The sequence below is a fragment of the Triturus cristatus genome, chromosome 2_2 (genome assembly GCF_964204655.1).
Source record: "Triturus cristatus chromosome 2_2, aTriCri1.1, whole genome shotgun sequence".
NCBI lineage: Eukaryota > Metazoa > Chordata > Amphibia > Caudata > Salamandridae > Triturus > Triturus cristatus.
Genome location: NC_140582.1, coordinates 430,643,833 through 430,659,928, shown reverse-complemented (window position 1 = coordinate 430,659,928; position 16,096 = coordinate 430,643,833). Strand labels below are relative to the sequence as shown.

The following is a 16,096-nucleotide window of genomic DNA, read 5'->3' as shown; positions in this document are numbered from 1 at the left end:
CCGCAAAACGATCATGCTCAATAATGAACGTGCAGGAAACGGCTACAAAAGGCAAAACCAAAAGTGGCATTACCTCCGACATACATGAAACGGAGTGTCCCACTAAAAGGATGTCACAACTACTATGATACCTCAAGTACATCCAGGCAAAGAAACACTGATGTTCAATGTAACCGGACTCAATCAAGTTTTGTTTAAAACTTTGAGGCAAGCATGAAGCAACGTAATTGGAAGAGAAACGGAACCACGAATATAAAGATGGCGGCACGCTTGGTTAAGTGCGCCGGGTGGCTCACGGCTCATATGTGCATGCGGTAACCAGAAGCAGCACAAGGAACATGGAGGCTTGTCACAAAGATCCAAGGAGACGTAAAGTACAGTTAAGGTTGCGCGCGCAATGTAGCGCTCATGCCACAATTTTTAAACAGCCGCACGACAGTTTAAAAACGCCCGCTGTCAACAAGTCTCAGATGGGCTCCCTATTAATTGTCAAAAATTAACTTACCACACAAGTGCTTGACGGAGATGCCCTCATGCAAATTTGAGCCCAGAGGTGGACCTGAGTGCTAAAGCAGACTGCACTCAACAGCTGAAAACACAGCGCTGACACAACTAACCAAATGTAAATAAACTTAGGCAGTTAGGATGTCCACACCAGCCGCTGGCACACACTTGACTTAAACAAGCATTTACAATGCAATGGTCTCGGCATTGTTAAAGTTAGAGCTATTGGCATTGCTCATAACCCCCACCACAAATCTTCAACACAACACTTAACCAGCACTCTTAACCCCCTTTATTCTTCCGATGTAGGCAGCAGTAGAACGAAAGCTCCAGCTGGCAGAGTTATATATTTATATGGCGCAAACTCGCCCGGAAGTTATTTGAGCGCTTTACATAACCCCGTATTTACATTACACATTCAGGCACGGGGAGATTTGGAGCGCCCCGCATGAGTGCCGGCTACGTTACACATTCAAGCACGGGGAAGGATGTGGACGCGACCCCGAGGGACGATCTCTGGCTTCCAGCACAAAAGTCGGTAGTGTAGCCGACCGACAAAGTAATGATATAGCATGAACTCGCCCGGAAGGTATTGGAGCGCTTTACATAGCACCGTATTTACCTTACACATTTCGGCACGGGGAGATTTGTAGCGCTTTACATGAGCGCCGGTCACGTTACACATTCAGGCACGGGAAAGGATGTGGACGCTACCCCGAGGGACGAACTCCGGTCTCCAGCACAAAAGTCGGCAGCCTAGCCGACGGACAAAGCAATGATATAGCATGAACTCGCCCGGAAGGTATTGGAGCGCTTTACACAGCACCGTATTTACCTTACACATTTCGGCACGGGGAGATTAATAGCGCCTTACATGAGCGCCGGTTACGTCACCTATTCAGGCACGGGGAAGGATGTGGACGCAACCCCGAGGGACGAACTCTGGATTCCAGCACACGGCGAGGCAGAAAACAGGCACAGAGGCAGCATCTGAATATAGAGAGGCTTACTCCCAGAAGAAAACAAGCACACCACTGCCTTTCTCCGAGGTGAAAGCAGAAATGCCTCGGAGAAAGGTAGCGGCGTTTTCGGATTCGGGGGCGTGTTTTTCTCGAACAACACGCCCAGAGAAAAATCGACAAAAAACACGCCCCCGAATCGCAAAACGACGGGGCTTGTTTGGAGAGACAAGCCTCTTCTCCAATGGCTGACCAGCATTTAAGAGGCCAGCCAATGGAGAAGAGGGACGGGTTCAAGCCCCTCTTCTCCAAGTCATTAAATCTTGCGAGGGAGACTGCACAAGCGCAGCCTTCGCTAGCCGAGACCTAAAAATGACTCGTCAGCTGGCAAGTGGGAGTACAAGAAGTTTCATCAAAAACGCTTCACTGATGACACACAGTCCTGTATTGCCCCCTAGAACGTATTTACATTGGGTCAAGTACTTGATAGGCTCCACGCATTGTCCATGAAAATGAGGCAACACATAGCAGGATGTACTCACGTTAGATCAAATTACATCCTTCAGCCTGTTGTGACTTCATGAAGGCAAAGAGGCAGCACGTAAAAAGTAGCCCCAGAGGTGCCTTTTCCTTGAAATCACTGTGGTCCTTGTAGATCGATGTGGCTGGAACACCAGATGTGGCCGTAGTTTAACTACACCTCCAACTCACTGAAAACTTTTTGTAGAAAACACTGTGGCTGGAACACCTACATGTGGCCGTAGTGTAACTACACCTCCAGCTCACTGAAACCTTTATTAGATCCTGAGGAGTATTTCTAGGCTTAAGTATCCGTTGGTAAGGACACAGTTGGGTGGGGCTGTCCATTGACAAGGACACTGGTGGGGCAGGCTTGCCTGAAACTCCATTTTACTTCATGTAGTTGCTTTAGTTTCTCTTACTTTTGCTGGTTACAGTAGTTTCTTTGTTTGTTGCCTTTTCTCTTGGCTGCTTTACCAATGATCCATGAAAGACGCATGAGTAAGTCCGCCAGTCGCCAAAATAATGTTGTATCCTGCACCAGATGACACATGTTGAGTTTCCAAGTCTTCTTTATTCGATCCATGTCCAAGTGATAATCTTAACCCGAGCCAGCTCTGGTCAAGTACCAGCCCCACCAGGAGCAGCCTGCCTAGCTGCTCAGCCCACCTCTAACTGACAACAATCATCCACCCAGGCCTTCCACGCATCACAGTCACACCAACATTCCGTAACCAACTCACACTCTGGCTGAGCAGCTAGGAGGACCTAGGCTGGTTCACATGTAAATGCAATATAAAGGATATAACAATATGCATAACAAAAGCAAGCATGCCACTTGGATGAATGCAGAGTTAAAAAAAGATCAAAAAGACCTCCGCTAAACTTCTGCATAAATGGCTTAAAAAAAAACTAAAAAAACTTTACAACAAAAAAACTCCAGACAAGATATACCTACACCAACAGGATATACACATCAATCAAAAAGGCAAAACAATTATACTGTTCCAACCTACACTTACAACGCAAAGTGTGCTAATAAGTATTTTTAAATACTCACAGTATCTCATAAGCCACAATGCCCTCGTTTCTCAAGAATTTTGTTACAAAGTGACAAATCACTACACCACTAAAGAAAAAATGATGGATTCTTATTTAAAGGACAAAAAAGGCAACAGCCTCAATGCTTTTCCTACAAGCCCTCCAAGAAAAGGCAAACACTGCCTCTACAATCTTTCAAAGAACTAAATCAGACTGAATTTTTGGATCTTGCAAAGCGAGAAAGCCAGCAGGCTGTCCCTCTGACCCTTATCCACCTTAAATCTGCCAGAACATTCCACAAGCAACTTCTGCAGCAATTCCTGTCGGAACACTCAAGAGCTCCTAAACAGGAGTTTTCCCATAAGAATTTTAAAACGGCATACATACGGCCAATGGCAATGTTTTTTTTACATGTTGCACAGCAGTGCGAGCTACTATGCAACATGGCTTGATGCTTAAAAAAATTTTTTTTAAAAAGGGACCACGCCGTAGTGCTTTTTTTCCCCCCTTTGAGCCCAGTTCCTCGGCAGATAGACCAAACAGTGCCATGCGCTTTCTTACAGAGTGCTTGGCTAAAACTTTAAAAAAGAAAAGTACCTGGAGCAGCACACAGCCAGTGGAAGGACACTGGCCGCAAACAGGAAGTTGTGCCGTGTACATGCTCCTTGGTATAGACAGAAGCCCGATTAAGACTGCAGGAGGTGAGCAGGTGGCAGGAAGCAACAGGCATGACCAGAAGAAAGCAAGGAACCGAGAGTATAGAGTATGTCAACCAATTGTAACTATTGGTAAGTAATGGCCAGGCTCAAATCCCACTTGTTAAGCTTTTTTTTTTTTTTTTTTTTTTTTTTTTTAACTACTGCTTTCACTGACAAGAGCATGCACACTGTAAGCAACACCTAAAACCCTAAACTGACAATCAAGACCCCGATAACTACAGACCCATAGCAAACAAACCATTCCTGGGCAAACTTCTAGAAAGGGCAGTTTTAGCCCAGATGTCATAATTCATTGAATATAATTCCATCCAAGAAAAGGCACAGAATAGGCCCTAATCTCCATCTGGGATAACCTTAAAAATACAGTAGACCAGAATGGGGGTGCTGCCTTTCTTCTCTTTGACCTTTCAGCAACATTTGACACAGTGAATCACAACACTAATTAAAAGACTTGAGGAAGCCAGATTAGAGGGCACATCGTACTTAACCGATAGAACAAGAATTATACATACTCCTCCATTATCTTCTAAACCATACAGCATTAAAGCTGGAGGCCATCAATCCTCTCAACATCTATAAGAAATCTGTAGCAGATGTGATCATTGGCCTTGACTTCACCTGCTATAACTACGCATGACAACTACTTCTGGAATTGGACAACCCAAAGGATATTGGAAAATCCAAGTTGCCTCCAGGCCGTTGACCAATGGATGACATGGAGCCACCTCAAACTGAATGCCTCCAAAACTGAAATACTCATCTGTAGCGCCTGGAAAAAAACCTCTCTGTACCTGGCTTGATGATCTAGGACCGCCACCAAAAAAATCTAAGGAGGTAAGAAACATCAGAGGCACAAGTGGGTAAAATAGCAAAATCAAGCTCTCTCACAATGAAAACACTGCGCCGCATCTTCATGCGCCTAAGATTCGCTCACAAAGGTGCCCGCCACCATCTCTTGTCATAAACTGAATTACGCTAATGGAGTGCATCACAGCTCACCTTTATCAACTATAAAATTACAGAGAATTCAGAAGGCTGCCACTAGACTCCTCCTACATGTAAAGCCACCAACACACATCTCCCATGCTTTGAGGGCCCTACACTGGTTACCAGTTGCCAGGAATTGGCAAAGAAGAACTTCATCAAGAAGAAAAATCAACAAATATAACAAAAGAACATACGCTCAAGAATGGCTCCCTGCCTCAATGTTGTAAAAAACCAAGGGTGGGTCATCATTTTTTGTTCAAGCAGCCAACTTATGTAATTCACTACCCACACACACAAGATCCACTGACAACCATCTTACCTCCAGAAGATTAGTCAAGACCTGGCTCTTCCCCACATGACAACTATACTTACAAACACAACAGTGTCCCACAGCAGTAGTCACTGACATGACAAACTATGCTTCTCACAGCATAGAGATGATTTTTTGTTACACATTGAACTATGCTTCCTTTTATAAGCAGATATATTTATATAAGAGGAAAAACGTGTATTACACCACAAGATCAATGTATACATAAGACAACATCATAATTGCTGCTACCATGTACAGATGGGTATTTATATAGAGAGGTAGTCTTCGGGAAATAAAACATCACAGAGTATCATGTGTACATTGTAATTTCAGTTTTTTCTATTAAACAAGAATAACCTCATTCCAACTTTTGTCCCATCCCTCCTCTCTCCGACTCATACCAAACCTTTCTGACTACCGTGAACACCCAAATAGCCTACTAAAGCTTTTATCTGCTTACTACTTCCCCTTTCAAATCCATTTCCATCACTACTTAAAGCTCCACTTAACACTCAACCTAACAAAATAAAAAATGTTTTACTCATCTACTATTAACCGGATATCTTGGGTTCCAGAGCAGCGTGCTAATCGCCGCAAAGCACTTCAATTACTAGTCCGGGTTAGTAAGCGTTACATAAATACCATTATATATATATATATATATATAACTAACCTTTAGAAGGAGTAAATCCTTAAAGGATAAACTGGTTAAAAGCCATTACGAACCAACACCGTTCGTCCAACGCATTAGCAATTTGACTGGTTTCTTCCCTTGTCTCAAATGCAAGGCATGTAGAAATAGCAAAAAGGTACTTACATACAGTGTTCCAGGAATGGATAAACCAAGGAGTATCAACACATTTCTAACGTGCAATACTCCCTTTTGCATATATTGTTTAACATGTCCTTGCAACAAGCAATATATCGGTAGCACGATCCACTCTACTAAAAGACGTATTTTGGAACATGCCCGAGCCATTGAAAAACAAGATCCTACCTATCCTGTGGCCAGACACTTTGCTAAACACCATAATAGTGATAGAAATTTATTAACATTCTTTTGTCTAGACCCTGTTCCAATCAGTGATCGGATAGGTAATCGTGAACTGAAATTAAGAAGACTGGAATCGCGTTTTATAATTGATCTTCAAACCATGGCTCCCAATGGCCTAAACACTGAAGAAGAATTGGCATGTCACTTAGGGTAGATTACAGTTACTGAGTTCTTCTTATATGTTTATTGGATTAAGATTTATGGAATGCTTTAGATTTATGTGCTTGTCTTCCTTCCGTTTGAATTTATTATTTATTAAGTTTGTGTATCGGAGATTGCCCATACAGGGCTTGATTGAGTCACGATACATGCAGACTTGGTGTCCATCGTTCTCCATTTTGCTTAAAAGTGGCATCAAGAATATAATCATTATCGAATGGATTTCATTTGCCCATATAGGGCTTGATTAAGACTTGATGCCTATTAATTAATTTTAGTTTATTAGTACTACATAAGGAGCTCGATTTTCATTGACTGCTCGGTATTATAACGCTGCCTCGAAATTCGCCATTTTCAATGTTAATTTTGAAATGTATTACAATGTTGGCACAATCATGTCACCGTGCGAGATGAACGCTTTTTTTCATTTATAATAATTCGCTATTTTGTGAAAGTCTTTTGTTCATTTTGATTACTAATGAACCGGAAGTGTAAACAATGAACCGGATACAATTGCACCTATTGAACTGCACCCTGTAAACACAGTGGAAAAAGGCGCTAATGCCGAAACGCGTCTGGCGTCTATCTCGGAATAATAAATTAAAATACCCGAGTACCTTGTTTGTGTGCGGTCCCCTTCATTCTTCAAGTGGAGTTCTAGAGCTGAATATATATATATATATATATATATATATATACATACACACAAACATGTGTATATTATTAATGTTTACTAAAAAAAGTTAGGTGAAAATGTCTTAAAACAAATACCTTTTCCAACGTTAAAAAAACCGCTGAAATTCACTGGTCGAGTACCAGTCATACTACACAATAAAAAGATTTTTAAAAATAATTTGTTTTTCCCAGTTAAGTGGACCAACTGCAAAGCCCAGTGCAGCCCCCGCGTGCGCAAACTCCCAAGGGAACTGCGGATACATACCACTGCAGAAAAAAAAAAAAGGGGGCCAGGGTATTGCTCAACATGGGAGTTAGCTGCCCATCAGAGGCTGGCTGGCCCTTCACCCAAACCACATGCAAACCTGCATACCCACAGGTGTTGGACATAAGGCATGGCCACAGGCCATGTGTGCCCAACCCCACACCATACATGGTCTGTGGCCCTGCCCCGCATAGGGTTGCCTGCCCACATGGGCTTGAGAGCAAGGCCTTATCTGTTCATGGGAGGTTGGGCGTAGGGGCTTGCTGCAGGCCAGGTGCTGTACCCAAACCCACACGCCTGCCTATGTTGGCCGAAGGGCCTGCCCACTTAACTATGTCAGTTTCACCTTTGTTTATATTTATTATACACACTAACCTATATGGATTCAAAATGTACAGTTATCGCAACGGCTGGATTCACGGGACTCTTGTGGGAGTCCCGCAGGAACACAATTTCAAATAATACAGCGATCTGATTGGTCAAGGGAATCGTAGGGGGAGGTCCCCTGTAGGCTGCCTTCCTCCAGTGAGCCTTTACTAGACATGGGGGCTCTGTTCCCTGAAAATGAAGAGAAGAAAAAAAAGGTATAAGGGGGCAGAGTTGGGGTAGCATGACCTCCTGTACCTTGTGGGGTCCCATTGATGACACCACTGACAACATCTGAAATGACAATTAATGACAACACTGCATGGCGAAGTGATTTTTTTTTCTTTAAAAGGTTGCACTTAAACTGGCATTTTCACCTAACTAGATCATCACTTTAACCTTTAGCTTTTTCAGTGAAAAGTGTGTGTGCGTGTATGTGTCAGTAATGGTATTTGCACAAACAGGAATATTAATGCAATAAAACAAATTGCCACCACATAGATTACCAGAAATCTGCCAGGCGTCAAAGAAAGAGTGTATTACCACTCACCACAAATTAGGCAATACACCTATAAAACCAGTGAGGAATCCCTGAAAACTCGCATCACTGCATTATATATGTTAAACTTAGATTAAAGATGCTAGCTAAAACACTACCAAAAAGACTCTTTTATACTGCTGGAACTTAGCCACCCAGTCTACTCCAGCTTTATTCCTGGCAGTAGCACATCCCAAAAAATCTGTAGGATCCATCATCTGGCCAACGAACTCCCCTGTTAAAAGTTAAGAGTAATTTGTAACACGAACTGTTGGGGTACAAGGACATTTAAATAGTTTGTAAATGAACTGTAAAAATATTTCAAAATATATCAGCAGTTAGAAAAGTACTTTTTTATAATCATGAAATGTGATGGAAACAAAGATTTTAACAGGAATGTTGTCCAAGATAAATACTCACTGAGGATTCGTCCAAATGACCACTATTTAACAAGCATTGGCATAGCCAATAGGTTTCGCCTTTGGAACCTTATAAGTGTTTAGTCAGAGCTATTGGCTTTGCCAATGTATTTAAGCTATGCTGTAAAGCAGCATGTGTGTTCGTGTTTTTGTTTAGTCTGTGATATATGACAGTAAGTGTGTTTGAGGTCTTGTGTTTATCAACCGATCTCCATTCCTAGTCTGTTTGAGTTGTGGTGAGTTGATGTAATTTTGCCTTCGCCTGCCACATAATTTACTTAGCCGTGCCGTATAATTCCAGTGGCCCTGGGCTTATCCTTTGTACGTTATTGTGTGTATATGGAAGTATACTTCAATGTGTCTATTGTAGTGTCTATCTATTCTGGGAAATTCACTTAATCTCCCCTTGCCTACCAAAAACAAATGTGCACTTGTGCAATGTAACTGGTGCTCACCTTTGGGTCAGACTATGTGCTATATAAAAATGCAAAAGAAGAGAATTTGCAAGCACAAAACCATTTTCTCCCAATTTTGAAAGCGTTTTGCAATTGTGAACATACCTATTTGCGCTTGTGAGTTTCACTTGTACATACATGCAAGGAGATTTAACAATGAACCCCCCCCCCCCCACGGGAGTACCATAGAAGACTAAAAATACGTTTTTCCACCATATGAGGAAGGTTACTGGTCTTACTAATGTCTAAAGCGTGACACCGGAAGTTACAAACAGGTAAAGAGAACTACTTGTAATATTAGAAAAAAAAAATACTTTTAATTCCACTTCTTCTCAATAGGCATTGCAAGAACAAGAAAACTAGAAGACATTTTTAAGTTAATTATTTTTTTAATAGGGTCGTGCAGTTCTATATAATGTTTTATTGATTGCATACAAGGTAACAAAAATACTTATAACATTTTTTTTATTTTAACTTTTCAACATGCTGCACAGCAGCCATGCTACTTTACAGCATAGCTTAAATACACTGGCAAAGCCAATAGCTCTGGCTAAACACATAAGGTTCCAAAGGCGGGACCTATTGACTATGCCAATGCTTGTTTAGGACTTGAGCCCTGACAGAGAGGAAGGGTCTTTTGATGTTCCTAAGTGTACTTCACCAGAAAAACCATGTTCCAGTTCTGGCCTTCACTTTGACAAACTATAGAACTCTGGGAAATGTATTCATGCTTTAGTTCACCTGAACCCATTGCAGCAACACACCTGAAAACAATGACTTGTAAAAGGAAAGTCCAAAACAGAAATATGGTGTCCCTGATAACATGGGTGTCATCTGGTAACCACAGGGGAGTGCTAGCCAGTAGGCGAGGAGGGCAGAGGAGACAGCAAGGGGTCACCCCTCCTTGATGGAGCTGTGCTGAACACGAGGCCTCCGTTTGCACACTTCCTGCCCTAACGTCGTGCCTGTGGCCCGCGGGGGCTGTTTACTTGTGGGCCACATGTTTTCCAAATTAATCCGATAGGTGTAATCCACCAAGGCCCTGATGTGAAATCCCTTCAGACTCTGTTCTCCCCCAACCCACTCCCACCATGCCTTCACCATGGCACTCTGCACTCGCCCCCCTGGGCACCTAGGGGACAAGGCTCCATTCCTGGGCTGTAGGGAAGCAGCATGACGGAGGCCGCGTTTTCTCTGGGCACCAAATGGGATTTTTCCCTCTGCCTGCCTTCAGACAAAGCGGGCCTGACGTTTGTAATAAAGGCGGGTAAAGCGGGAAATGGCCGCGCCGCTGCTCGGCAGAGGAAGGAGGCAGGGGGCCTGCCCTGCACTGATTAGCTCTTAGCTGGGCCTCCCCTGAAGCTTTTAAGGCTGGGGTAATTCCACTCAGAGCTTCCAGGGAGAAGCAGGAAGGAGGGAGCAGGGCAACGAGGCAAGGGGAGAGAGATGAAAAGGAGCGACAGAGGAAAACAAAAGGAAGACAGTGGGAGCGAGAGAGCGTGAGGGGAGAGAGAAGGCGAAAGAAAGGTGAGACAAAGGCAGAGGGAGAGAGAAGGGGAATGAAAAGAGGGAGAAAATATGAATGTGAAGAAGCGAGAGAAAGGAGAATAAGAGATAAACAGACACAGGAAGTGGAGAGAGGTGGGAGAGAGAGAAGGAAGGACAGAAAGCGGAGAGTGAGAGTGGGAGATGAGAAGATAGCATGAGGCAGATGGGGTGGTAGAGAAAATGACAAGAGAAAGATCAAAGGCAAGGGAGAGCGGTGGCTGGTAAAACAAGCGCTGGTCACACGCCGCTCCCAGAACCCCGAGCACAGCAGCGCGGCTAACATTCGCGCGCAGGGTGCCATCTGTTTCGAATTAGCGTGGTGAAAGCGACCACACTAATTAAAGCTTTTCAAGCACTCGTGCGTGTGCTCCAATTTGCGGGAGCGAGCAGCGGCGCGCAGGCCATTTGTTTTCAATTAGCACATGCGCCGCTGCCTAGGCAAGACCTAAAAATGGTTACATTAAAAACTCCTAATTAGTCACTTTCAAGGTGCGCAAGTATAAATATTCATTAGTTTGGATGTTAAAAGGCAGGTCTGCCTATAATGGCATATTAAGCAATTTTATTACTGCAGCCTATGTTAACTAACCAATTAGTCCAAGCTTCACCTTTCACTCACAATTTAACTGTTACATTTTCTTCTTCTTTGCAATAGATTGATTTTATGCTTGTTATGAGATACATCTGGGGTTCCGAGTAGCGCAAGTATTAATAGTGTTTGGAGTATTATTTAAACACCAATGACCAGGAAAGCAGTAACACTGCATTATATGAATGTGGATTCTTCTTTATAAGAAAAAAAGATATTTGTTGAAAACAAAAAAGAATGAATCACCAAAAACATTACGTGGTGTTAGCGCTTATTCTGGATAAGCGAAATATTGAAGACTGAGCGGTTATTATGGCCATCATTACTAGTTGACTGGTATTTGATAAGATTTATCGCACCTGATAAAATCAGATTTTGCAGGTGTCGAAATAATTCAAGAGTAATAAATATCATATATTAAAAACAGTCCTCAATTATGGAGAAAAACATGCATATTTCGGAGCCTTACTAAAGGGAATAACATGCAGATTTTGGTGCCTAACAAAATCCCCAGGTCTCGATAATTGCCTGCCATTTTTCAGATGTTAGTTTCTGGCATGTTTGACCGCTGGAAATTCAATTCTAGGAGTCTTTAATTACTAGATGTGAAAAACTCTGCAAATCATAATTACAAACCCTGTGCAACCAGGGGGTTTTGCAGGGTTTGGATTTGTAAGGGCAACTCATAATGAGGGTTCATGTGGTATGCTGGATTTTTCGAGGCAGAGATAATGAGAATTTCAATTAAAGGACAAATCAACAGTTAAAAAAATAATTACTAAAATGTGCATAACATGGTGATCTATTCTTTACAAATAAGGGAAGAGAAAGCCCATATCACCTCCAGGACTGTCACCTGCATTTGCCCACATGAAAGACTCCAACACATCATGGATTCATACGGTTTCTTTACACTCATTTGACAAATACCTTGTCTCAATCCTACAACCACACTGCAGTTTTAAAGGAGACACTTCCCAGACCACAAAGCACAGAAATGAAATATGCTTCCTCAATTAGAAATTTACGACATAAGCAAGCAACTTATTAGTAAAAAAAAAAAAAGTTATCAGATTTCACCTTTAAACACTGTACCCACTCCTCTTCCAGAAACCACATTTGTGAGATCTGGCACAGAATTCGACCATACAGAGAGTGTCTACAATCCCTGAAGTCAAGTTATCTGTCAAATTGAAAGTCAGGACAACATGTGCATCTTAACTCACTCTGTTCCTTAATTCAACACAACTAGGAATAAGATGTATGCAATATAAACCACAAAGATATACAACTTCGGATAGCTAGATATTTCAGATTACAATGTTCTTTACAGCAGTCGTACTAATGATTCAGATCAAAATAGATTTTTTTTATTCAGAAAGTACATTGGGCATTGCCCATTCTCTGTGAACCTGTGTACTGTCCCCTTAAATCAATTTTCTAAGGTACTACAGCGGTAAAACAATTTGGCAGGGGGTGGGGGGAACAACAACAGAGTAAAATGAAATCCAACTACACCTTCTGTTCCACCATGAAGGTGATAACTTCCCTTGGATCAGCATCTCAGGACCAGTAGGGACAGGATTACATCTAACAGGCAAAATGTATGCACCTTCAAATGAGCATCCTGTTAAATTATTGTATTAAAGATGTGATTCATCTTATTTGGGACACCATGGCACATGGAAATTACTATGCAGCTTGAATATATGTCTCTAAAACTTAGACGTTCATTTCCACTTATAACTTGGCCAGCTGGAATTACAATTGAGAAGGTGTTAACCAAAAAAATGCAAAGCCTCTTATTATCATATGCAATAAAATAATTTGGTTTAACCTTACAAAGTATCCAAATACATCTTGCTTGACTGCAATGTGGCTTCCGCTGTAATTATTTCTAAGATCCAGACTTTTCCCTTTAACACAGATACAAGCCTGCACGAATCCACTACTAGACTTCACAGAAGCTTAGAAGTGCTCAATGACCACATTCTGACATTAATACCCACATGCATACAATCTTTTGTTTCCGTTTTTTATTTTTGTGAGCATGAACTCAAACATTCTCTTTGCCTGATGGGAAAATATTTCACGTTAAAACTTTGAGCATGCTTGTGTTATTTTTAAATCTGGAAATACCTTTTCGCCCATTTGCCTGTTCAAAAGTGAATTACATTTTGGTTACAGAGGTCAGAGCGTACCTCACAGTGGCAGGCCACTTCATCCACTGGCTCTCTTGGACTGTGAATGATAGCAATTTCATTGTGACCAGCTGCCTGACAAAGAGTGCACTTTAGTGCCATGTCTGGTGTGCCTGTGCTGCTGGGACACCTTTGAGTCTATGTTTATATTTTATTCAAATATTTGTGCGTATTACATACATTGACAAAAATAATAAACCATTGCACGCTTGCCATGTCCAAACCTACTAGCATTACCGATGTGTGTTTCTTAATGTTGACCATATCATACATGACAGCACTTGGAACAATGAATTAAGGTATACTGTCTTTCTTAAAAGGTGATATCGTTTACAGCATTTGAGAACAACTAGAGGGTATTTTGCAGCAGAATCTTAAAAGTGTTCATATTCTTAGGACTTTTAGGAGAAAAATGTAGGTCCTACTCAGGCCTAGACAAATCTCTCGCTCACTACGTTTGGCGAGCCAGATTTTATCAGGGCAAGCTATATTTAGGGCCTACTCGACCCTTTTGGCAAGCTGACAAACAGGTGTTCTATTCACTCACAAAGTAAAGATGCATTAAAGATGCCCTTAAATCTTGTCTTTAGCTGGTCACATTTATTCTGCGCTAAGAGCCAAAGGTCAAAAGTCAATTTAATCTACAATTATTTTTCTTTCTCTGATTGCAAAGTTCAAGGATTTTCTAAAGTGCACTGTCTGACAAACGCGCTGCACAAAAAGTGTGAAAAGAAAGGCTGTAGGATATCATGTTTTAGTCGAACACACAAATAGCTCAAAAGTGAACTGTACAAACATTTCAAAACAGATAGCAGTAATGAATGAAACTGTTTTGTAATTTTGTGTGATTAAAAATATATTTTAATAGTATGAAAACAAAATCGTAACACTTACTTGGTGATGTGCACATGATAAATATGTTTTCTGAAACAATTTCCACAGATTCTTGTTTATACACTATATAGTTTTATAAGTAAAACTGCATGCTGGTGGGGCCGTTTTTTCCCCATTTCAATGGAAAATGTACTGCCTGTAAATGGCAGTGCACTACCACCTCATGCTTCAGTAAGATATATTTTTTTAAGTGAGTATTTCAAGATGAACTGAAAAAGATTCCTGCCCCTGCCCTGATGGCAACAGGGGTCATGCATACCCTATATGTAGGCTAGATTCTTATTACACATAGAGCAAACACAGTCTACTAAATCATACCAAACAGGCTGTTTTGTACAGCAGGAATGCTAATTTGCATATTGGAAGATGCTCTCATATGTGATGGAAAAAAAGGTGGCTCTGCTAAATGAAACATTTGCCTAGGATGTCATAATGAGACGAGTTTCTGGGGTAAGTACATTTCAGTTTTTCGAGTAGATTATTCAAGTTACTAGACCTACAGTCCTAGTAAAATTTTATGATTTTTAGAGACCAGGTACTTAAGTGGCATGTATGCAATCCGCGTACTACGTTCTGAATGACTACATTTGTTATTCTACGGTTTAGTTCCATATCCTTTTATATCACGTGTGGACTAACCACCCTCAGTTACCCGATAGTTCTAATAGTTGAGGATCCCGCTATATATCGAGAAGCCTTACTGCAAGCACTAAGCCTAGAGAACATAAACCTAGTGCAAAAAGTTACGTTTTCAAAAATCTGCAGATCATAAGCACAAGCGGGAGGCAAGGTTCAAGCGGAAAAGTCAGACATGTCATATGATGCAGACTTAATCCTAACAACCAAACAAATTCAGCACAAAATTGTTCGTGGAATTTAGGACAGCGCTAAAGTCAGTGACACGGCCACGAGTGAGCTGTTGGCAAATTGCTGCCAGGGTGGGGCATGCCCTGGGCTTGCTCAGCAATTCGGAAACAAGAGGTATTATAGTACACGGCGGAATGGAAACATACTGAGACCCAAAGTGGCACCGAACGTGATACACAGATGACAAAACAAGATACGTAACACTAAAGAGCAGATGACGGGGTACATAATAAAAGCATAGATGGTGATGTTACCGGGGTCCTGGTGAACACCTGAAAACTGTCAAGTCTCAGGTTGGATTGAAAAGTCCTAGAACTATGACAGCGCCCTAAACTCGCAATTCCTCCCTACTCAACCCCTATTCCTTCAGCCGAAGCAGAAATAACGATGACCGTATTCGGTATGGTTAGGCATAGTGTTTTATTATAGGGTACGAACAGGTTACAACCACAAAAATCCCGGTATTCACAAACACCACAGTGACCCCAGCCCAGGGTTCTCACCAGTATGCGCTTAAACAGCGCGTTCTCCTTGGGCGGCAGGTTAACGCTCGGCATCTCTGCGGCTCCACTTCCTCCTTGGGCCCGTGTGGCTCCAGCCTCTGCCCGACTCGCTCAGCTCCCGAGGCCGCTGGCGGCGCTTCACGTGCTCGCTAAACAGAGCGACAGCAAGAACCAAAATGGCCGACACCCAGAGCTTCCCCTCCCGGGTCACAGCAAGCTACACCGCGCCTGCTCGCTGACCCCGCGTCACTCTGCGGCGCCGGCGCATGGAAGCCTGGGAACGCAGCATAGCCGCCTTAGATGCGCGTACATGGAGAGCGGGTCCGGTGCACGTATGAACATTAGCAGTTGACCGCCGGAGGGTTCCGGGCTAGGGTGACCAATTGGCATGGGTGCAAATTCAGGACAGTTAGTGCAAAAATTCAGGACAGAAGGTCAGAATTCAGGACAAAAATTCGGGACAAAAGGTACGTTTTGCATACACATCAGAGGAAGTCGCACAATAGTGCAAAAGTAAATAG

At 42.3% G+C, this 16,096-nt stretch overlaps 1 protein-coding gene across 2 annotated transcripts in view; it reads right to left on the bottom strand.

Moving 5' to 3' along the window:
- The window catches only part of NAA15 (N-alpha-acetyltransferase 15, NatA auxiliary subunit), a 703,732-nt gene extending 687,951 nt beyond the window's left edge, over positions 1 to 15,781 (bottom strand). For both annotated transcript variants that reach the window (XM_085641522.1, XM_085641523.1), the window contains exon 1: positions 15,576 to 15,781. In XM_085641522.1, coding sequence (XP_085497648.1) covers positions 15,576 to 15,629 — 54 coding nt within the window. In that variant the 5' untranslated portion in view covers positions 15,630 to 15,781. The remainder of the gene's footprint in view (positions 1 to 15,575) is intronic.
- Positions 15,782 to 16,096: the final 315 nt, after the last annotated feature.